Here is a 24,238-nt window from a genome sequence, read left to right as displayed (position 1 = left end):
ATCAGGAAGCGGTGGGATGAGTAAGGAGATGACTCCGCACCCGGAGCTTCGAGGACTAGAAGATACAACTAAGGGCGTAAAATGGCGCGCGGTCATGGCAGGGCGGGAACGCTCACCCCGCCTCCTTCTCTGGCCCCACCCCCTTCGCAGTTGCCTGGCAACGCCTCAGTCAACGCCGGCGCCCACGCCTCTCCTCAACACGGGCTTTGGGCAGAGAGGGGGGCGGGACTTCCGGAACGGCTCGTCCTTCTCGGAAGTGACGTCACAGTGTCAACATGCAAGATGGCGGCGCATCACCGGCAGAACACGGCGGGGCGGCGGAAAGTGCAGGTGGGTGCGCGGCTGCGGGGTGCAGCGGGGCTTCGGGGCGGCACGTATACGTGTGGGCCGCCCACAGGGTGACGGCGGAGCACACTGGAGGGGGGGCGATGGTTGTTGGAACGGGTCTCCACGGTGCTCCGTGAGGGAGGCGGTGTTCGGCTCTGCGGCCCGGCTGAGGGGTTGAAGGGAAGCGGTTTCCTCAGCTTGGGGGAAGCAGAGCTGAGCCACCCGGCCGGCTCTGGGCAGCCATTCCGAAGGGAAGGCCGCAGACCGGTCAGGCTGTGGCAGTGAACGGTAAAAGTCAGGGAAATAAGTTTATTGTGATGTTTCGTTATCTTGTTCGGCATACTGCTGGCGCTTTAAATGGCTTTCTATCTTTCGGTATGGGAGAGGATTAATGTTTTATGCCTACCTTTAGTGGCAAGTGCAAGTTTCAGCTGTTTTTAACCGTTGTAATAAAAAAAAAAAAAAATTGATTTGGCTTGAAATAGTCTCAGCATCCTTCCAAACAGAGGTGGGTGCTGTATCTTACGGCATCTTTTGTGTTCTGTCTCATAGGGGAAATGTTTTTAGCTTATAGTGTTTTTTAATAGTTAATGTAAGCACTTGGTCAGTGCTGCATAAAGAATTCCCGTGCCCTTCTGAAAAACCCACTGGCATTCTCAAAAATACAAAGAATCCTAAATATTGCAGCATCATCTGTAGCATACACAAGTTCTTGAAGATTGGCCTCCCAAGGAAGGGGATTTTGTAGCTATCTATTTATTTGATGAACTGCTGTCACTGTGATGCTTTTTACTTCTCTATATCCTGCTATGCTGATCTGGGCTTCAGCCAGTGCACTCCAAGTCTAGATCAACAGAGAATAACTTTGCTTACATGATAAGCACATACAAAGTATTAAGTACAAAGTAAGTATTTTATTGCAGTCCTATTATTTCACTTGCTTGGTTAAATACAGGGTTTTGGTTAGATAATGGAATTCTCAGTGGCTCTTACATCCCTCAGCTGCTGGTAGAAAGTAAAAACCATTAGCAGTTTATTCTGCTTCCCAATGGCTGAGCATTTAATATGTTTCTGCTTCAAACAACAGAGATTTCTTCTGAAATCTGATTAGAAAAATGCCCATCAGGCATGGAGGAACCTGATTCTTTACAAGATATGAGAGCTGGTTAAGCTTTATGCAAGTTTGAACTGTTTCTCTGATGCACCTGTTTTACTGGTCAGTAGAACCATCCAAAATAGCATGGGATGCTTCTGCATATAATTGTATACTGCATAAGGGTTTAATCAGGATAGGTGTTTCAGACCTCAAAATAACTTCTGAATGTGGATAAAGGTAAGAATTATAATTAAGTATAAGGCACTCATTTGAAATGTGTTGGTGTTCCAACTGTAATGTCCCCTTAACTGGGTGGGAATGGAGATGCAGGGTTTGGGAGTAGTGAACACTACTGTGTGATGAGAAGCAGTTGGCCATGTGCTATGGCTTTCAGGTGTTGTACTGTGAATTAATTCAAGGTGAAGCCATTTTTCAGCAGGTGTCTTAAAGTAGCTTCCTTACAGGAGAAGCTTATAAATGCTCTCCCAAACCTGCTGCTTGTCCAGAGCAATTGTGTCAAGGGATTTGGAGAAGAGAGTTACAACTGGTGAATGTCGATATGATTTGGACCAGTATCTTGATTATAAAATTTGAATCAATTTTAAGTGTTTTTATCTTAAAGATAAAGGCCTGTACACAGGAAGAAAACTTTGCACCGATTTTGTCATATTTATTCACTAAAACATCTTGACAGCAACTGGAAAGTAGTGAAAGGAAAAACTTCTATAGTTAGCAATATTTCAGCTACTGATTTTATGTTTGAATGATAGAACTTACTAAGAACAGGGTAGGTTTTGTATGCAGTATATATTTTTTAAAGATGTTATGTGTAGTGTTCTATCTAATCCTTACCCAGTAAATTGATTCACTGTAAAAAGATAAGATGAACTCCTTAACATATTAATGTTATTCTAGGGCTTCGATCCTCTGATGAAAATTTAAATATCAGTATAAGTTTTAGAAACTTAGGTTATTTTAAAGAGTACCATCTGCAGTGCCAGCATGCTGAAGAAACAGCTTGTTGTTTTTTCCTTGGTGGTTACCTACTTCATCTCCTATTTTTTAATGCAGCCAGTGCATTCTGGGTTCTTGAAAATTATCTTTTCCCAGTTGTCCATGACAGCAGCTGTCGTTGAGAATTTCCCTCTACTTAAAAGCAAGGAATGCGTGCCTTCATACCTTGTCTGTTCAGTTTCTTCCTGAGGAACGCTGGCATTTTTAATAGCAGATTCTACCCACGCATAAGGAAAATCTGTCTTAATGTGTGTGTTGTAACTAGGGGAGAAAAATTTCCATCTGGTTGATAGAGTTGATGAAGGAAATGCATTACAGGTACTGTAAGAACTTGGACTTGTGTACTGAAATGTATTTGTTGATATTACCTGTATCTCTGGTGCTCTTAGTCATTAAAATGGCTAATCCTGATCCATTTAAGATACTGAGTCCCATCAATTCTTTATAGTGAGGGTTCATCACTGTAATATTTGTGCAGCGTTTACTGCAGTGAAGTACTGTTATTTATTGCAGGATTTTATAAATGCTACAGCATAATAAACGTAAAAAGCCTTGGTCATTATTGCAACATCTTGCCCTGCCTGGACCATCAAATGCAATATCACAACAAGCTCAGTCAGCTTCGTGTTTGATGCTGGCTTTGTGAATCGATGCAGTGAACCGAGCAGCAATGTGCTCTCAGTTGCCTTGTTTGAAACGTGGTGCAAGTCATAGCTTCCTGATGACCTTCACACTCCTCTCCAGATGCAGTGCCACCTCATCTGGACTGGTAAAAATGTCTGTGCTGTGGCTTAGAGGAGAGTTTAATCACAGAAAAACCTCTTGTATCTATTATTTTGTGTTTGTGTACGCATACTTGAATATGTACTTTATAATGATCATATTTTTACTATATTTTCTAACAGTTATTATTTCTATATTGAGTATCACTCCAATCTAAAACCAAGTAATAATACTTCAGACCTTTCTCCTCAAAAACAAGGCAACAATGGAGAGTGACATGTGGATAACTAGTATTTTCTCTGTTTGCCTTAGTGGTGTCTAAGTTTTATTGAATGTGACTGCTGTCCACCAGCCTTAAACAACTGTCAGATATTTTAAATCAAATTGCTGCTGTATTTATTGCTTGATTTCAAGTTCCTTGTTTTGAGAAGCATTCTAGCCCCCTTTTGGTAGACTTTATGGAAGATTTATTTTGTCCCTTTAAGTTGCGTATTAAGATGTAATTAACTATTTGAATACAATCTTGGATGCTTCTGGCATGTGAGTGCCTTTTGATGTTATTTTTAATTGAGCCCTGCATACCATTTGTCTTGTCTTAGCTTTTTAAAATGATTGCTTCAGTCTAAACGATTGTGGTTTGCAAGAGTGAACCACCTGATGCTTTTTTCTTTTTGATATAAAAAAGAAATTTATGGATTCCTCTCAGACTCCAGAATATCATTAGGTTTGGGAGTGGGAGTTAGAGAGTCCATATTTATGCCATCCTTATTATTTTCCATTCACATTTTGTTCCTGAAATGTGGTTCAACCTGCTGCCATCTCTTGTCCTTACCTAGCTACTCTGAACACAGAAGTGCTGTTCATTTGCAATGGTGTTATGGTATCCAATAAACTTGCTAACTGCAAAATCATTTCATTTTAATTCTCTCCCCTTGTTCTTTTAAGGACTTCTGGACCATTTTTAGTGTTTGAAGTAAGTAATTGGCAGAATACTGAGGAAAAGTAGTGGTTACTTCTGGGTATTATTCTAAGTGTTGAGCTTTTTTGTTAATTTGCTGTCTTTTTTTTTCCCCATTTGATCTGTCACACATTTACACACACCAAACAAAAAAAATATCAGTAGGAAATAAGATACTCTAAATTCAGTTGCTGTTGCTTGACTGAGTCCTTCAGTCAAGTTTATCACAGAAAAGAAACAGCACGATTCAATGCTGAACTGGTACCAGCATCTTCCATTTGCTCTTAAGTCTATCAGAGACTTAGTAACTCTGAAACAAGATACTTGCTCTCATTTTCTCACTTCTCTCAAAATATAAACAATGCTTATAAAGAGCTGAGCAGCTTGCACTTAGTATTTTCATTGCTTTTATTCAAAAGTTGGAAAGCAGTGTGACTTTGCCCGTCTTTCTTGCTTTGTGTGTTAGACCTTGAGTTTGATTGTAACATTCTTTGAATTAGGTAGTCTGGGCATTTTAACAACATAGATGTGGCATGGTCAAGGCCAGATGAAGTGCTGGAGGGACGTCTTGCTCTGTACATAGAATCATAGAATGGCCTGGGTTGAAAAGGACCACAATGCTCATCCAGTTCCAACCCCCTGCTATGTGCAGGGTCACCAACCAGCAGACCAGGCTGCCCAGAGCCACATCCAGCCTGGCCTTGAATGCCTTCAGGGATGGGGCATCCACAACCTCCTTGGACAGCCCATTCGCACACTGGGTGGAAGAACTTCCTCCTAATATCCAACCTAAACCTCCCCTGTCTCAGTTCAAAACCATTCCCCCTTGTTCTATCACTATCCACCCTCGTGAACAGTCATTCCCCTCCTGTTCATACGCTCCCTTCAAGTACTGGAAGGCCACAATGAGGTCTCCCTGGAGCCTTCTCTTCTCCAAGCTAAACAAGCCCAATTCCTTCAACCTTTCCTCATAGGAGAGGTGCTCTGATCATCCTAGTGGCCCTCCTCTGGACTTGCTCCAAGAGCTCCACGTCCTTCCTGTTCTGGGAGCCACAGGCTTGGAAACATTTTCTTTGTGCTGTTCTAAGGTGCTTATTGGACTGAAAAATTAATTTCATTAAGTCCAAAACTACTCCTTGAAAGAGTTTTCAAAACACTGGCACTTATATATCCAAATGATTCCAGCTGTTGGCAGGTTGTATTCTGTCAAGCTTAATATTTTACCCTGCTGTAATTGTTTTCCATTATCTGGAAAGGAAGATAGCTTTTGGTTCCCCCACATTATCTCTGAATGGAAAGCTTTCTTCTTAGCCATATGCAAATGCTGTGTAAGTGGTCAGGAGAGAGGCAGCATGGTGTGAATGGGTTGGCTTGGAAGCATCTGTAGTGCTTTGTAACTGTGCTTACTGCACGAGTAATAGTGGAGAGCATTGTAAGCCTTGCAGTTTGTCCCCTTAAATCTCCATTTGATGTTTCTGAATAAAACAATGAAGTGAGCAATACACACTGTGCTGTCAGGTACAGAAGGACTGCAACTGAAAGAAAAGTTTCTCTAATTGGAAGAAGACTAAATATTTCTGCTTCTTATTATGTTAGAAAGGAGATAGTTCTTTTTTTTTCTTTTTTAAAGAACACAAAAAAAATCAAAATACTGCCTTTCTTTAAGTGTCATAATAGTATTAATAGTAATAGCTGGGATAGATTTTGAACCTGCAGTCTTTCAGTGCTTTGTAAACCTTACTGGTGGCATCCTCTCCCTGCAAGGCTGGGAAACACTGTCATCACAGCTTTAGAAACCATGAAACCTGCTTAGAAAATGAGACACAAATGCATCTTGTTGTCTGGGATCATCCAGAATCTCTGTGCAGAGCAGGGAATTGAACTCAGGATTCTCCCAGTCTAAGCCTGATTTGTAAGGATTAAATAATCCCTTGTGCTCCTTGTGTGGCACTGCTAACATCTTTGTAACTCTTCCCCATTTTCAGGGGGAGGAAATTGACTGAGGGCAGTGATGGTAGCTTTCAAACTGGCAGACTCATTTAATGCTTTTAAAGCTCTCAGTATTTTCTACCTGAGAACCTCACTGGAATGAAATTAGCTGGTAGAGTTTTGTGGCCGATTCAATGTCTTAATACCATAATCAGGTCTGTGTAAATGTATTTTAGGTCTCCTATGTGATTAGAGATGAGGTGGAGAAGTATAACCGAAATGGGGTAAATGCACTTCAGCTGGATCCAGCATTAAATAGACTCTTCACAGCAGGCCGAGACTCTATTATAAGGATATGGAGTGTCAATCAGCACAAGGTAAGCCAAGAGGATTTCTTAGTCTAAATCTGCTTTGTGTTTTTTCAGTTAGCATGCTACAGGTATATACCAGATATACCAGTTTTTAACAACTGCCAATCATGGTAGAAAAATGCTTTTGGTAAATGTTCATATTGTAACAAGATATATTGGAGTTTACAAACCCTCATTTGGGTCAACATCCTGAAGAACTAATCACAGCTGAGATAAGTTAAATGTAGAATGTTGCAATTTTCAGTGATAAAGAAGTCATAAAAAAGATTGCTTAGGTCTGTATATTATGTTAGTTACAAATGAACTTTTGATGAACTCATATATTCTGGTATTTTGGGAGGATCTCTGTTTGTTATCTCCCTTTTATTATTAAGATCAGTTGATCACATCCTGCTAGCTCCCCTTTCTTTCACCATTGCATTTGATCTTCTAGCTAAGGAAAGCTTGTTAATGCATTATGCCAGACAACTCTGGCTCTTGGACTCTCCTCAAAGGAGTGGTGTTTCAGACTCTTAATTGTCTTGGCCTTTTCTTGGGCTCTCTTCAGTAGTTCCATGTTTCTCTGGTATTGGAGGGCCCAGAAATGGTCGCAGTGCAGAAGGATCACCTCGTACCTGCTGGTGATACTTTGCATAAGGCAGCCCAGGGTGCCATTAACCTTTTTGCAGCAAGGACACACTGCCAGGTCATGTTCAACATGATGTCCAAAGGACCCCCAGGTTCTTTGCTACCAAGCTGCTTTCCACTTTGGGGTCACCAGCCTTGGCTCCCTCTGAACAAAAGGTCAGCATTATGAATCTGAGCAGATTACTGGAAACCAAGGCTTCCATGTGAAATATGCAGGAGATGACACTTCTGTCAGACTCTTTTTCAGTGGTGAGAAATAGAATAGAACAAGGGGCAGCAGGCAGAATCTGGAACCTAGAAAGTTCCGTACTAACACAAGGAAGAAATTCATCGCTGTCAGAGGGACAGAGCACTGGAACAGCCTGTGCTGAGGGGTGTTATGGTCTCCTCTGGAGATGTTCAAGACTGCTCTGGATGCCTACCTGTGTGCCCTGCTGTAAGGAGCTGCTTTAGCAGAAGGGTTGGACTCTATGATCTCTTGATGTCTCTTCTAGCCCCTAAAATTCTGTGATTCTATAAGCTTCATGTCTGAGAGAGCTAGAGAGATCTTTATATTGTGTTTTAGTTGTTCTGTTCCTCTCTGTAGCAGAACAAGTCTAATCCTATGAATGCAGAAATAACTTCAGCTTGGCAGACTCTGCCATTTTGGTTGTTTTTCTGTGATAGAAGACTAAACTTCTGTGACAGAAGTTTTCAGGTGAAATTCGTCATGAAGTGGGAATGAGTTTAAAATATATAGAGGGTTCCCTGAAAACTACTTTGTGATATTACATTTTAAAAGAAGTGGAATAGTGACTTCAAGCAGCATCATGTTAGTCAACTTTTGGTCCATTTGAAGATTGCAAATGTCACAACAGGATCTGATAGTTGCATTATCTTTTCCTTTCACAAGGGGATTTTAAACTTTTTTTTTGTAATTTCCAGCAAGACCCTTATATTGCATCTATGGAACATCACACGGATTGGGTAAATGATATTGTACTCTGCTGCAATGGTAAAACATGTAAGTACTAAATTGTGTCTTCTGTAAGCATGTAAAATTTATTTCTGTGGTGCATGTTAATTTGCTAAAACACTGTAAGCACATTTAAATGAATCGTACCTACACGTTTTGTTTTCATTGAATCATTTGTTAAGAAGCTTAGAGGATTGTTCAGACATTTTCTAAGGTAATATATAAGCTATTAAAGTTCACTCTTTATCTTCCCCCATTTAGTGATATCTGCTTCTTCAGATACTACTGTTAAAGTGTGGAACGCACATAAAGGATTTTGCATGTCAACACTAAGGACACATAAGGTGAAAAACATTATTTGTAACTACTATATCTTACAATTGACAACCTTTTAAATGTTGTGATGTAAGCTTCAAGTGTATAATATTGTTGAATCACACTGTTACACTTTGTTATAGGATTATGTGAAAGCCTTAGCATATGCAAAAGATAAAGAACTGGTAGCATCTGCCGGGCTGGACAGACAAATATTCCTCTGGGATGTAAATACTCTAACAGCACTGACTGCCTCAAACAACACTGTCACAAGTAGGTACCATGGGAGACGAATGCAGCATATTTTATTGAACTAGCATAATCTGTGAGATCGTTTTAAGACTAAAGATACTCATTTCTGTGTGCAGATTCAAAAAATGTGCAAGAATCCCTAGGTTTTTGAGGGCATATACTTGGTCCGTTTATTGTGTTATATAATAGTTGCAGATGTTGAACAGCCAACAGTCGTGCTCAGAATACAGGTCTATTTGGACCTCTTCTCCTGAGATGTAATGAGCTGTTGTTCATCAGAAGGTCACAAAGCTTTCGCTTAAGAAGCTTTTTGCTCCTTAGCTAATACAGAAAATGCACTGAGAAATATCCAGAGGGAAAATTTCTATAATGTGTATTGCGTTTATTTAGATGTTGAAACAAATGTAGTACAGCCCCTAGAGCAGAATTTGATACATTCAATAGATGTATCTGTCAGAAGAATAAAGTTACTAGATAAACTTAGATACAAATTCCTGCCATTGTGGGTGATACAGAAGTAAAGGTAGGGTACTGGAGAGATCTAACTTGGTAGTTAAATGTTAGAAGGCAAGGGGACACTGTCAGTAGGTTCTACATCACGTTTAATCCTTAATTTTATCATCATATTTTAAGGAGTACTCTGCATTTCTACTCTGTCCCTTTAAAGATATTACAGTGTATTGAAATTCACTCTTTTTTCACCCAGGGAGCAATCCCAACCTCAGTTTCTTACAATTGTCAGAACAGTGTTGGTCAAGTTTCTCTTCTGAAAAGTGTGACACCAACCTTCAAGTTGGGTAATATTTAATTGCTTGAGTGAGTGACACAAATCTGGGCCATCAGCATCCTGTTTTGTGGTGGTTCTTACGTTTTGTGGAAGGAGATCTAGTTTGATCACAGTGTGCTTTACTGCCCGTAGGTACTTCAGAAGTATACTGTTCAAAGTGAGTGGTTTCTTTCTTTTTATACGGAGTGTTTGATCTGTGTATAGGATTTTTAATTCAGTTTTAGCCCTGTGCTGACATTTTTGTGTAGCCTCCAGCAGAGATGACTTCTAGTGAGCTATTTTGGGCTGCGAAATAAGTGACTGACACGACTGCACACAACTAAATAGTCTTGTGTGTTTTCCGTGGAAGTTTGCTGTCACTCAAGTGTTTTGTCACCAAATTTTGCTGATAACTTTAAGACGTGTTTTGGTTGAACAGGGAATTTTTGAGGAAAAAATCGACTTGCTCTTGGGAAGACTTGGTCTGGGGGGAAAAATGAGTTTCTTAAACGCTGCTACCGTGATGCAGAACCCAAATGATTTGTTTTGAGTGCAAAATGGAAAAGAAGTGGAGACATTACCTCTAAGATGATAGAAACAAATTTGCATTTTTGGTGTTAGAGCAGTAGTGCTTGGTAAGAGAGAGGGAAGAGAAGCAGGCAAAGTTTTCTTTGTAAGTACAGTGCTCCCAACTAAAAATGCTTCTGGTGGGAAGAACTGTGTTGTGAATGAACTGACTTTGCACAGTCCTTTCAAACAGCACTGATTTCATCGGAGTGCAAGTGAAGGTTTAATTTGCTGTCTGATTACAGGGAAGCAAGGTGCACAAGCCAACATTAAAAGGAAGCCTGTTTTTAAAGAGTGTCTCTCAGTCAGCATAGCTATAGTTTAAATTAGTTGAGGAGTTTTGCTTCTGAGTGACTGTCCCATCTAGAAGAGGAAGGAGTTGAGCTTTTGTTCCAGCATGAATTTTGTTTCTAAGCACTTAGGATTCTCTCCTACATTCCCAGTGTCCTCCTACCCATATTAGCACCATAGGAAGTTTTAAAGCCTTTTGTAGGTTATATGTTTGTTGGACAGTGTGCTAAACTTAAAGATTTTTATTACCACTTTTTAGGTTGCTTGGCTAGGAAAAATCTCTGCGCTTAAATCCAAGAACTTATTAGGAAATCACTTAGAAGTACCATTCTCTAAGTAGTTGAGAACCACAAGATTACCTTGCATTGAATCATTGTGGACATCAGGACTGTAGTGACCATAAATGTGAGGTTTTATACAACACTAGATCACGAATCAGAAAGAACAGCAATATGCTGTCTACAGTCTTGCCCCTTTTTTAGCAGAGCCCCATATGTGGAGTAGGATGACGCTATTATAGATCAAAACCTACATTTGAGTCTGTAAAGATAGTGTTTTTTTTTAGTGAATAAATAACTGTGTTTTCAAGTGGCAACATTAAAATTGAAAATGTTAACTTTTTGCTTTGGAACAGCTTCTTCCCTGAGTGGGAACAAAGATTCTATCTATAGCCTTGCAATGAATCAAATGGGAACAGTTATTGTATCTGGGTCCACTGAGAAGGTAAGCAAAAATCTAGTAAGGCTTATTCTGCTTCTGTTCAAATGTTAATGTAAAGAAAAGAGACAATTTTACTCGTGTTCAATTTTACGTCTGTAGCAGCTTTTGTGTTTTAAGTAAGGAAAGTGGAGGCTTTTTTTGTTGTTTTTTGAGTGGAAGTTGAAGTATCAGTCATCTATAAATTACATATTAAAACTGTGGCTTGTGTAAAACTTTGTACATCAGAGATCATTTAATTTCATTGTAAGAGCTCTAATTTTGGGGGCATGTTACTCAGCTGATCATACAAACTGAAGCATGTACCACTGGTGAAAAAGAAATGATACAGCAACTTCCAAGGCCCCCATGGGGTGGTTAGTAAAGTGAGCTAGTGAAACTTTGTGTTTGATGGTGTTTGTTATAGAGAAAGGTAAAACACCCAGGAGTTCCTTGTCTATATGAAAATGAAAGTAGAATATACCAGCCAGGTTCTCAGAATTCTTTTTCTTTTCACACATCACACTGTCTTGCTTCCAGTCACTTGCGTTCATTAAGGTCTTAAGAAGACAACAACAGAAAAAGCCAGAACAAATGCCATTACAATCAAGGGAAGAAAATCCTGTTTGTTTATTAGAGATGCATAAGATGTAATTGTGTATCCTGTTCTAATGAAATATGCTTTTGGTGATGGATGTGTACTTGTTGAGGGTAAGGATCAGTTTATTCAGAAAGGCTTAATATATAGAGAAAATGCATAAATGGAAAGAATGTTAATGCAGTTATTCTGTGTCTGTTTATGTAGGTTCTCAGGGTGTGGGATCCAAGAACTTGTGCAAAACTAATGAAACTCAAAGGGCACACAGACAACGTAAAAGCTTTGCTGTTGAACAGAGATGGTACCCAGGTATGTGCTTCTATTTGAGGGAATGCATTTTGCAGAACACAGGAATGTCATGAATGTCTTTTCAGCACAATAACTGTTCTATGTTGTAGATTACAGAAGATATACCAACAAGAATTGTTTAGATGCTGAGTGATTGAGGGGGTGGCTGACAGTGAATGGAGTTCATGTATGGGAAAGTGATGAATACAAACTGTCTGGAAATAGTGACGAGAGTTGTTAACTTTTCATTTAGCATCATCTTAGTGGAAAAAGAAGAATTATGAGAGGTTTTCATGAAATTACAATGATTGTTGCTCAGTGTCTTTCAGGCAGTTCTGATGGGACTATTCGTCTGTGGTCCCTTGGGCAGCAGAGATGTATAGCCACATATCGAGTCCATGATGAAGGTGTTTGGGCTCTGCAGGTCAATGAAGCATTCACTCATGTTTATTCAGGAGGAAGAGACAGGAAGATCTATTGTACAGATTTACGGAATCCTGATATTCGTGTGCTTATTTGTGAAGAAAAGGCACCAGTTCTTAAGGTAATTGGTTTTGCTTCACGAAATCACAGAATGGTTTTTGTCAGAAGGTATCTCTGAAGATTATCTTGTCCAACCCTGTGTTCAAATAGGACCATCTAGAGCCAGTTTCCCAGGACCAGTTCAAGATAGCATTTGAAATCTCCAAGGAGGGACACTTTGTAACACCTGTTCTGGTGCTTGGTGACCCTCACAATCTTAAAAATATTAATAATATAAAAAAAAATAGTTGTTTCCTGATCTTCAGAGAGAGCATTTGCTTTTTCAGTTTGTGCCATCTGCTTCTTGCCCTGGCACTTACCCTGTCTAACGAAACAGTGGCTTCAGGTGTGTGCTGACTAAAGATTGTATACTGCACATTTTTACCTGACTAGCAACCTCCAATATTTTGGGTTTTTTTTGTCTTAAATTACATCTGAAACTTATTTATCTGCAGAAATACCTGATTGCTATCAAAAATGTATAAATTCAGACGTTATTGAAACTGAGCACGTTTTAAATATGGAAGGTTTTTTTACTGGGCTTTGGTACAGTTTTTTAGAAAGCAAATCAGCAGTGCCAAGGCTTGAAATAAAAATTAATTGCTTTTTAGAAATACATGCACTGAACTGTACTAGTAATATTTTGCATAATCACTGGAACCAGCAGCAAGATTTCTGAACACTGAAACAGTGTGATCTTAAACTGGGAAAAAACATGTGCGTGAGTCTGAGCCTTTTGAGGATGCTGCTTTTGGAGAGTTTGCTGATTGAATGTTTTTTTTATCTGTAACTCTTAATGACATAGCAGTGGAACATGTAGGTATAAAAAGAGTGTGATTGAAACAGAAACCAATATATAAGCTATATAAATGTATATATATATGTGTATAGTGCTTATACACTTGAGCCAAGATAGTGCATTCACAAGGAAAGCCATTATACAAGCTGTGCATACACAGAGCAAAGTTAAATTGAGTGACTGAAAGTATCTATAATTCTGTTATCTAGATGGAACTTGATAGATCAGCTGATCCTCCTCCAGCAATTTGGGTTGCAACAACTAAATCCTCTGTGAATAAATGGGTAAGTGATAAATATTTTATGCTCTGTGGATTCAAATATGTCATCATGGAATTTGCAGTCTTGCTTTAGGATCTAGTGGAGTGTTACTTGCAATTAGGCTGAGTTGAGATGATCTATAACATTTTTTCTTTGTTTGTTTAAATTATAAAATGTGAATACTCAAGTTGACTCAAGTTGATATAAATCTTTGAATTACTTCCTTTATTATCTATGCTGCTTTTATTTATAAAATATCCAACACTGGTTAACATATGAACGGCAGCATGAGCTGGCACTTCTTAGTCAGGATAAAAGCAAAGTTCTTGAGTGACTGAATGTGTCCTTATTTTGTTTGCTTCTTTAGACTTTGAAGGGAATTCATAATTTTAGAGCATCTGGGGACTATGATAATGATTGTACCAATCCTATACCACCCCTGTGTACACAGCCTGACCAAGTTATAAAAGGTAAACAGCTGTTTTCCTTGTGTTGTGAGTGCTTGTAAAATGTTATCATTAGCAGAAATGGTAGATCTTTAAGACTAGCTCACGTTCTTAGCTATCTGACACTTTGATTTCTGGAAAGTTTTGGCTCTTTTTAAGGACTGTTCTGTAACAACTTTATGCATTGCTGTGCAGCAAATGAAAACATAGGTGCTATCACCACTATTTTCATCAAAAATCCAAAATACAGCATCGTGTGAGCATCTACAGAGAAAATTAACTATATCCTGGGCAAAACCATGATAAATAAAATCAAAGACAGCACAAGTATCATTTATGTAGTGTTAGTTATGGTTGAATAGCATTTAAATATTGGTGGTGCTTGCATAATATAGTTAAACCAAAGAATAATGACTCCTGTTGTGTTATGTGGTTTAATTTACTGTAAAGCTAGACAAAAAGAAGTGTAGTGACCTTAGTTCTTGTTTGTTTGGCAGGGGGTGCTAGTATCATTCAGTGCCACATTCTTAATGACAAGAGACACATATTAACCAAAGACACAAATAATAATGTGGCATACTGGGATGTCTTAAAAGTAAGTACATAATTTTAGATTAAACATCTACTGTTGCATCAGTAATTATTTTGTGGGGGGGGATTCTGAAGTGTTCTTTTTTTGTTGTTGTTATGGGAGTTTCTTCTGGTTGAAAAATAAGTCATTTTTCTGTCCCAAGACATAATGCAAAGTTGACTTTTTTGAAAGAGGAGAGAACATTACTGAGTCCTTCTGCATCTTAAGAGCTTCTTTGCCCAATGTTGGGTTGAATAATAACATCTTCATTTGCTTTAAATTCAGACCTTTAATAAAGCGCACTCAACTGTCTTACTGAACTGCTGACTGAAGTGAAAAGGAAGGGAATGAGAATGAAGAACGTGGATTTGTACTAAAAATGTTTCAGAGGACTTGTAGAAAAGTGAATGTTTTCTTTTGGCTTACAGTTGGTATATACTTGAGAACAATATTAGGACCAAGGCAGATGTACCAAATTAAAATTGACCTTCATTCAGTTATTTTTAGCTTTCGTTATTAGGGTATTCAGCAACTTTTCTTAGATTCATCTGCATACATACTCACTTCAGAGATGGGTTATTCATCAAGTCAAAGTGTGTTGTCTTGTGTTTAAGATTCACTTTTTCTTTCTTCTCTGCTGGCTTGATGCTTTACCTCAGGAAAAAAATGTGTTCTTAAAATTAATGGACAAAAACTTGAAGCTTTAACTTGTGTGTTTCTGTACTAAATTAGTTGTGGAAAAATGATAATAATTTTGAGTGTATATGAAAATCAAGTATAAGTTTTAAAGAGTTGTTATGATTCAGTATGCAGAATTGAAACACTCCCGTATCCCTTTTGCTGTACAGGCATGTAAAGTTGAAGACCTTGGGAAAGTAGATTTTGAAGAGGAAATTAAGAAGAGATTTAAAATGGTGTATGTGCCAAACTGGTTCTCAGTAGACTTGAAAACTGGGGTGAGCTACAAATCCTAAATCTCTTCTGGTGTCATGTTTTGTATACTATTTCTTCACAACGATTATAGTGTGTTCTAAGTTTTGAAGAACTTATCATTTATCTGATGAGTTTGACTTATTTGGAAGCAAATCAATACATTGTACCTCCATTCTTAATAATCTGTATGACTTGTACACTATTGTGTCACTTTAAATTCATAAGACAGTTAGGAATTAATTTTTTGCTTTGTATTCCCAGCTGTTCCTTCAGTAAATTTGTTGGGTTGTTTAGTACAACACAACTACTGCATTCTTCTTGCTCATGGTCTTTTTCCAACAGATGCTGACAATTACTTTGGATGAAAGTGACTGCTTTGCAGCCTGGGTTTCAGCAAAAGATGCTGGATTCAGCAGTCCAGATGGTTCTGATCCAAAATGTACGTTTTTACTAATATTGGTCTTTCACTGAAACATAAAAGCAGAACCAATTCCAGTGTTTACATTACAAAATGTTTGTTGGATAAATCAGTTGTTGATTGGGTTTTAGAGAGAGTTTCTTGAGACTAAGTGACTAAATTTTGCGAAGAGTTCTCCAAAGAAATCTTTTTTTTCTGACATATTAAAGTAGTTATTTCTTCTTAATTTGGTGTAGTGGAAATGCTAAGTCATGGCCTGAAAAAGTGATTGAGCACCTGGTGAGAAGGCAGGGCCAACCAAGGGGAGCTCATGTGCAAGCAGTGTGCCTGACTGACTGGAAGGGGTGGAGCCAGGATCCACCCCTTCCCACACTTAATTTAAGGGTAGACAGTGGAGGTGAGGGCATCTCTTGCCAGAGATCCCTGCCTACCTGATCCCTTCCAAAGTTAAGCAGCTCTTTTCCTTCATTTCTGCATCTGTGGCTGCTATATTTGGGCTTTTTCTCATTTGCTGTAGCCAAAGACTTTGCAACTCTGCTATTATCCCGCTTAGTTTTAGACATCCAGGAAGCAAAAGGGAAAAAGCGATATTCCTAAATGTAGAGCTACTATTAAAACTAGAGAATGTTGAATTAAGTGAATGAACCAGTAGTAATGATTCTGAGACTTGAGTCTTTCTGAAAAATCAGCTTGTTCTAAAAGATTTAGCCTGCAGTTTTGAGTTTGTGATAAGCAGATGTCTGTGCCAGTGATTAGTTTGCTTCGGGAACTTTGGGGAAAATTTTCATCCGTGGATCAAATATAGGATGTTATAAGTCAATGTTTTTGATGAAACTGAAGTTCTTGCTGTGTCTTGACAGTGAACCTTGGAGGGCTTCTATTGCAAGCACTTTTGGAGTACTGGCCTAGAACACACATCAATCCAATGGATGAAGAAGAAAATGAAATAAATCATGGTTGGTGTTTTAATATTTTTTTTCTTTGAGATTTGTTCTTATATTCTTATATTTTTGTCTCTTTAACAGTTGTAGCACTTAGCAAATTCCTCTGGATAAAGTTGCTGATTATCATACTTCTGTGTATTGACTGCCCACAACTTTGGAGTCAGACAGTATAGAAGTGTAATTCTTAAGCTTTTGTAGTGTTGGCATATTTATGCTGCACTGCTTATTTCTGTGAGTTGTCATGGATTAGTGAAATGTTCAGAACATTCACTGCAGAATCAGAGCCTCCATTTTTTCCTTCTCAGAAGTAACAATTCAAAGAGATGAGAGCTTTCTCTTATTGTTTCTACTAGTTGTTAACAGAACTGCCATGAGGAAATCTTTCAAACTATAGGACTTCTCTCCTGCTCTTCCTTAGCATTATATTCATTCCTTCTCTAATAAATTTTTCTTTCTTGGGCTCTTTGCTTAATGCAATTTTACTTTTGGAAGATGTGAATCTAAATACTTCCAACTTATGTTTCAAGGTACTGGAATGACAAAAATAATTTTTTTCAAAAATTGCATAATTAATGCTGAGGTTTTTTTTTTTAAATTTTTGATTTTGCATGGATGTAGAATCATTTCTTCAAGTGTTTGAAGACCAGACTACTAACGCTGTGCAAAAATAAATGAATATAGAATGCAGTAACTTCAAGGAAGTGTGAATTTGAGCTTTGCTAGTACTGTTTCTTGACATTTGGCAAATCCATGCAGAAAAACAAAGCTAGTATCTTCCTGAGTTCTGAAAACACAGAGGAAAATCTGTTTACTCACTAGTTTTCTTCTGATAAACTTGCATGTGTTGGAAATGGGGATTTTCTTTCTCTTACAGAGCTTATGATTTTGTTTCATTTATGAAATTGATTAACTGTAGATGGAGAAGATTTTTTTTTTTGGTCTATGTACACCCAGTTTTAAGGCCTAGTACAGTCTTATTGGTGTGTGTATTTTTTTTTTCCAGCAGTGAATGGTGAGCAGGAAAACAGAGTCCAGAAAGGAAATGGATATTTTCAAGTACCACCACATACACCAGTTATATTTGGTGAGGCTGGAGGACGCACTTTGTTCAGGTATAGAATCTCAAAAGCATATACTAAGTGGCCAAATACTTCCTGCCTTATCGACATGCAGTCACTTGTATTTGTTCTGTACTGTGCATTTAAGATGTGCTCTCGGCAGACAAAATAAGCAGCAGTTAATAATACTACTTACATTATTCAAGCTCACATCTTTGTTGGATGTCAATAAAATGTGGGGTCTTACAGTGTTAAAAGTTATGATAGCTTTTAGTTCCATGTTGTAGCTGTGAGATGCTTTTTGGTGCCCTCTTCCTGCAAACAGGTAAACTGAACTTTGTTTTAGAAGGAAACTGCAATATTTCAGGTTCTTGTAGGATTTTGTTATGGATCTCTGAGCATTAATGATTTGGATTCCTGCCCACTAGAGAGTTAATACTTGTTAACATAGAAGTGGTCCTTTTGAGTTTGTTTTTTTTTTCACAAGCTGCATAGGTTCCAAAACCATGTAACTTCCAGTACATGAATGGATCAGCAAAATAAGGTTATGTTTTTCAGCTTTGAAAGCTGGATTTTTCTTTCCAGTATTAGTGTACATACACCTTGGCTGAAGCTTAATATTGCGTTCATTCTATATGGTGGACTTCAGGTGGTGTTATACAGCTTGTTCTGAAAAGAACATTAAAATGACACCATTGGAGGAAACAAGCTTTGCATGTTGGACCTAAGAGCTGGATTGCAGAGATCTCTGGGAAAATACTTGATTAGTATTTATAAAAACAAGGTGTGCTTTGCTATGAAGGAATTAACATAAACGTTTGGTTTTGTTTCATTATTGATGTGTGTATTCTTTAAAATTATTTCTATTCTTTCAATTCAGTGAGAGTTCAGCAGATATTTTATATGCAGAGCTCTATTTTCCCAAGCAGAAAAGAACTGTTTTGTCAGCTGCCTTTTCCCCCTTCTGACGGTTTTGTGCTTACAACATAAAGCACATGCAATCCATGAGCAAAGTAGTTTCATGGTTTGTGCTGCAGCCTTGTAGTCTCCTTATTTCTGCCTTAGGGATCCTTCTTGCATGTTGTTATCTTATTATCTTTTGTAGGAAATACCTGACCACTTCCTCAGTAAGCTTGATCCTGTGAAAAGCCAGCTAACCAGCTTCAAGTTTCAAGCACGTTAAAAGGGCACATCCTCTCCTGAATGCTTTTTAATGTGTGTTACGATGATTGATTTCTGCACACTGAACGTTCTCATTCATTGAGCTGACTTCTCTGTAGGTTATTATGTCGGGATTCAGGTGGTGAAACGGAGTCTATGCTTCTGAATGAGACTGTGCCACAATGGGTGATTGACATCACTGTGGATGTAAGTTTCCCACGTGTAGACTTCAGGTTTTGTTTGTTGAAGGTCAATTACAAAATCTTTAACTGAGCTCAATCTAAATAACATGTTCAGTTTTTCTGTCTTTCACGTACTGTATTTAAAAATAAGTGGTCTCAAAGACTCTACTCAAGAACCTTGAATAAGCATGATTTTTTTTGAAGTGTCCAGTTAAGGTTTTTTGTGCATTCAGGGCTTAGAAAAGGATCTCAAATGTAGAGCTCAGGTATAGAGAGTAACCTTTACATTGCTGCTGTATTTTCATATTATCTGATTTCCTTTGAAGTGAACAATAATTATATTCAAAAGGTAGATGCAGTATGTGTATCACTGAAACTGGAGCATATTAGAAGTGTGAGTAATTTGGAAGCTGTCTGTGGTAGTTGCTTATTAGGAACTGACTATACTTTGCTTACCAGATGGTGGAAATGGGAGCTGATAATAGTTCATTCTAAATTTAACACTTTCCAAATTTATTTCCTTCTAGAAAAATATGCCCAAATTCAATAAGATTCCCTTCTACCTCCAACCTCATTCGTCTTCAGGGGCAAAAACTCTAAAAAAGTAAGTAATAGTGCATATTTGAGTCTCAGCATTGCATAAAGGGAATTGTAAGCTCAAAAAAACCATATTGATGGAGAGGATCTTACTGTGCTTGATTTACTTGTGGAACACAGTTTCCAGTCATTTAAGCAGCAATGCTCTGAGGCGTTCAGTTGTATCAGAATCTTTGGAAGAAAGTAAAGTTTCTTTCAACTGACAGTTTCTTAAGTTAATGCTAAGAAATTTCTGAAAAACCAAATAATGAAACTTGATTTGGTGTTGTTTGTAGTGTTTCATCAGAACACAGAGGAACTTACAGATTGTTCTGCTGTCCAGAACTACAGTTTTCCGTTCTTTTCCTCTTTCTAGCAGTGATCAATAATAGTTTTTAGAAGGAAAAGGTACAGAACCTGGCAGGGAACACAAAATGGTCTGCCCATCATGTGTGGTCTGCATACATTAGAAATCAGAGCAGGTTCTCAAACGTTTAGGCAGTGAGGTGGGCAATACACCTGCCATTTATTTGCAGCAATTCTGAGAGTTTTTTTTAATAAATGTCTGGTTCCTTTTGCTGAATTCTTCACATCAGAGACAATTTGTGAAGGAGAAGCTCCACAGACTTTGTGTACTTTGTGGAAAAACTGCCATTTATTTGTTTAGAATTCTCTTTTTCTTATGTAAGAAGAACAGCATATTCTGTTCTGCCTCATTTATTGTTCCATATCCTCTGTTCTTCTCTTACTAATTCCTTTTCTTTGGAAAGAAAAAGGTTTGATTTTTAACCTAATGAGGTTTGATTTCTTGAATTCAGTCTGTCAGATATCTTACTGGCTTTCTGAGATCCTTCGTGCCAATCTTTGGATCGATAGCTAGTGTTGTGTCATGGTATTTTGTTTGGATGATTCTGTTTATCTTTTTATATTATGATAGGTGCAAAATTTAATTGTTTGCATAGTTTGCTATAGATAGGGTGTCATGGAAATAAGAAATAGTTCCCTCAAGTTTTGTCTTGCCAATCTTTATTTACCTTATGTAGAGACCGGCTGTCAGCAAGTGATATGCTTCAGGTGAGAAAAGTGATGGAGCATGTGTATGAGAAGATCATAAACTTGGATAACGAGTCTCAGACAACTAGTTCTTCCAATAATGAGAAAGCAGGAGAACAAGAAAAAGAGGAGGACATTGCTGTGCTCGCAGAGGAGAAAATTGAACTTCTTTGCCAGGACCAGGTAAGTCACTTAGGAATTTTTAGCTTATGAATAAAACCAGCTTCTTGCAGTCAAGCAGTTGTGAATTTCTGAGTACTGAGATGGAAGTGTACCACAGATTATCTGCTGCATTTAAAAGTAAGTAAAAACCATCTTACCATGTTAACTGACACAAGTTCAGACAGTAGTGGATGGCTGGACCGGAGAATTCATGAAGTATGCCTGCTTCATTCAGTTCTGACCACCAGCCTTTATAGAATCATGCAATAGTTTCACACCTATGCACAGCTGAGCTCTTCCATATTGCTCTTAGTCATCTTCCTCAAAGGAGGAAAAGGAGAAAATGCAATGGAAAATGGCTCAAGAGTTGAGATTAGGACAAGGAGATCACTCACTAATTACCATCACAAGCAAAACAGACTCAGCGTTAGGGAGATTAATGTGATTCATTGCCTATTATAACTCAAGCAGGGAGAAACTAAAAGCAAACTGAAAACACCTTCTCACCACCCACACTCCTCTCCCTGAGCACCAGAGGGAAACAAGAAATGGGGGCTTTGGTCATAGTCAATAAATGTATGTAGAACACGGTAAGCACTGAAATGCAAAAGCAAAGTTGAACTGAAAAAAAAAAAAAAAAGTTCGGCAGAATTCTTGATATGAGCTCTAAAACTCATCCATTTCCAAATTTTAATCAGGAACTTGTTCCTGACATTTGCTTGCTTGAAGGTTAAATATTGAGGAAGTGATTGTTAATGAAATTATACATTAATTGGGCAAATCTTCTGTATAACACAAGAGTTTTACTTGCTAGATGACAAATCTGAGCGTTTACACAGTTGATCTTTAATGCCTGTTCACCCATAGGAGTCTTTTGCCCAACCACAGTGTTACATCCTTGAATTTTTTGACAGTGCAGCAGCTTGTGGAGTAAATGATGTTCTTACTACTCAGGTTTTGGATCCGAATATGGACCTTCGAACTGTAAAGCACTTCATCTGGAAGAGTGGTGGTGATCTGACCCTTCATTATCGCCAGAAATCAACGTGAAGGGGGGTAGTGGACTTAAATGGTTACTCATTGACTTGACCATAATGTACTGGTTCCAAGAGTAGTACTATAGAAGCCCACTGAATCCTAAGGTAGATGAGACTTCTAATGACTCAGTATGGATGGAAAGTATACATTTAATTGAAGTGACTAATAGATCTGTAATATAGAGGAAAAAAAAAACCTGTATGATTTAAACTAAAATCTGTCCTAGTCTCAGTCACTGAGATTGGGAGGTCCCTGAGTGGTTGGTATCGTGTGAGGTGTACAGAGAATGGATGATAACCCAGTGCAGACTTTTGCTTCCTCCTTTTTTGCTTAATTTTTTTTTCTAGAACTTTATATTGTCATCCGCTCACGCTTGATATGAAACCATTTCCATCGTATTAATGAGTAGTGGTATTTACAACATAATTCAGAACTGCACAGGCAGTATTATTACATTCCATTCATAAAGTACCTACAGTGGTCTCTCGGGTTACTGAACCATTTCTATCACTTAAAAACATTTGGTAAATAGGTAATGCATACTTCAAAGAATTGGCCCACTTAATTGCTGATGGAGGATTAACATCAGACTTGTTCTAATACTGTGACTTGAACGTTGCTTGAGAGAGTTATTGTCCTGCAAAACAAGAACACTAGGTAAATATTGTAGCAGGGTCAGTCCAATGATGCTGTGCATCACAATAGGGTGAACATGCTTTGCTGCAACCTAATGAATTCTTTTTTAATCTATATAACTAGTTCTGGCAATTTGTGCTCTAAGGACACCGCAATCTAATTTTTGGTAACTTTGCTCTATAACTATGTGACACTTTGTTAAAACTTCAGACCATTCTGAATATAACTTCCAATGTTTCACGTCGAACTCCAGACAATTCACAGCTGATTTTCATACTCATGATGTAAAAATACTTATTCTTTTTTTCTTCCAAAGTTTTATATGCAGTTGTTCTTTTGTTGTAGATGCAGATCTTCTTTTCACTGTTATTTCTAAAAGAAGAACAAACCTGTGACTGTCGCAGACTCATAGTAGTCTTTTATAGTTTAACTTATTGGGGGGAGGGGGGTAACGGTGTTCAGCTTTTCTTGAGAAAATGTGGGATTGTCCCAGGAAAACCATTTGTATCCAGAACAAATTAAAATCCTCGTAAAGAAATGATGTAAAGATGACTTGTCTGAAGCAGAAGCACAAGTGCCTTCAGAGGGCAGTACATTAATTGAGTTTCTTCGGGAGACATATGCTCTTGCCCTTCCCGTGTCTTGCTATCAAGATTTAGGTTGAGGCCTAAAGGAAGTCCCAATAGATTATGTTACTGGGATTGTATTGGTCAACAAAAAGTGAAATATTTTTCATTGTATTTTATTTGAAAAAATTAAATCATTGCCTTCTGCACCTAACCTAACTCAACAAACTCATTGCTTGAATAAAAAACGTGGCTCAGACCTAAGCTAGCATGTCTTTTACTCATCTTTTGGAAGGGTTGGTTTCAGTTTTTAAAGCCCATTTCTGTGTATGTTCACTTTAATGCAGTTGTGCTATCTCTGCATATTTTTAGTAGTATTTGTAAATTAATGCTTAAAACACAGCTGTAATTTTTATTGATAAATTGTCCTGACTTGTATTAACTAATAGCAAGGGTTTGTGCTTTGTTTCAGTAGACTTTTTTCTGGTCATCTTGTTGACCTATTGTATACACTGTACATTCTCCCAGTTATTTTGTTTGAAAAAACCCAATGTTTTTCTTTTTTCCTTTTTTTCCAAACCATCTTAAAACTGCAATTTCAGGGAAGATTGACAGAGGAGTCTGCAATGCCAGAAGGATAAATGATGTTTCACAATTGTATAGAATAAAAGGCTTTAGTTAAAAGTCTGAAACTGTTTTGTGTATTGGATCATTTATGTGAGTTTATAGCTTGTACCATTGTCACTGAGTGGCTGAACTGCAAAGGACTTCCAAGTACTCTGAAGCCTCAGGTAATGGAATGGCTGAGGTAACTGCAGTGCTTTCATCAAATCCTTCCAAGATGAATGATCTCGTAATGTGGGTGAATGTGAGAACGTAGCAGGCCTTCAGATGCAAATTTGGAGATGCTGTTGAGGTGGAGAATGTGCACAATTAATGTTGCTTATGTGGGCAGTGCTTATTTTCATACTGTGTGAGCCAACACATAGAGGTAGCTCAAGTGAGTTTTCTGGATGTAGAAACATTAGTGCACGAAGTGGCAAATAGGAAAACGCCACTGTGTTTTCTGATGCTGAAAGTGCAGAAATGGAATATCAAAATATTTCCTGTGGGTGCTATCAGTTGTGATGCTCTGAGAGG

At 38.1% G+C, this 24,238-nt stretch overlaps 1 protein-coding gene across 1 annotated transcript; it reads left to right on the top strand.

Annotated features, from left to right (window-relative positions):
* Window positions 1–239: 239 nt before the first annotated feature.
* Window positions 240–23,790, top strand: WDR48 (WD repeat domain 48). The gene is made up of 19 exons (XM_003206931.5): window positions 240–330; window positions 6,284–6,424; window positions 7,970–8,048; window positions 8,262–8,344; window positions 8,459–8,588; window positions 10,826–10,914; window positions 11,693–11,794; window positions 12,093–12,317; window positions 13,304–13,378; window positions 13,722–13,824; window positions 14,298–14,395; window positions 15,220–15,327; window positions 15,647–15,743; window positions 16,583–16,678; window positions 17,670–17,778; window positions 19,005–19,092; window positions 19,595–19,671; window positions 20,687–20,879; window positions 21,813–23,790. Exons 1-19 carry the CDS (start codon window positions 283–285, stop codon window positions 21,906–21,908), a joined length of 2,037 nt encoding a protein of 678 aa, XP_003206979.1. The 5' UTR covers window positions 240–282; the 3' UTR covers window positions 21,909–23,790.
* Window positions 23,791–24,238: the final 448 nt, after the last annotated feature.

This window comes from Meleagris gallopavo, chromosome 6, assembly GCF_905368555.1.
Source record: "Meleagris gallopavo chromosome 6, MGAL_WU_HG_1.1, whole genome shotgun sequence".
NCBI classification, from domain to species: domain Eukaryota; kingdom Metazoa; phylum Chordata; class Aves; order Galliformes; family Phasianidae; genus Meleagris; species Meleagris gallopavo.
The sequence above is the reverse complement of the archived record's forward strand: the minus strand, read 5'-3'. Positions and strand labels throughout refer to the sequence as shown.

Excerpts from the sequence above, each read along its gene's own strand:
- WDR48 (XM_003206931.5), top strand. The coding sequence starts at position 283 with ATGGCGGCGCATCACCGGCAGAACACGGCGGGGCGGCGGAAAGTGCAG. Across the intron at positions 11,795-12,092 it reads TGAACAGAGATGGTACCCAG|TGTCTTTCAGGCAGTTCTGA; the intron begins GTATGTGCTTCT and ends ATTGTTGCTCAG. Across the intron at positions 13,379-13,721 it reads AATCCTCTGTGAATAAATGG|ACTTTGAAGGGAATTCATAA; the intron begins GTAAGTGATAAA and ends TTGCTTCTTTAG.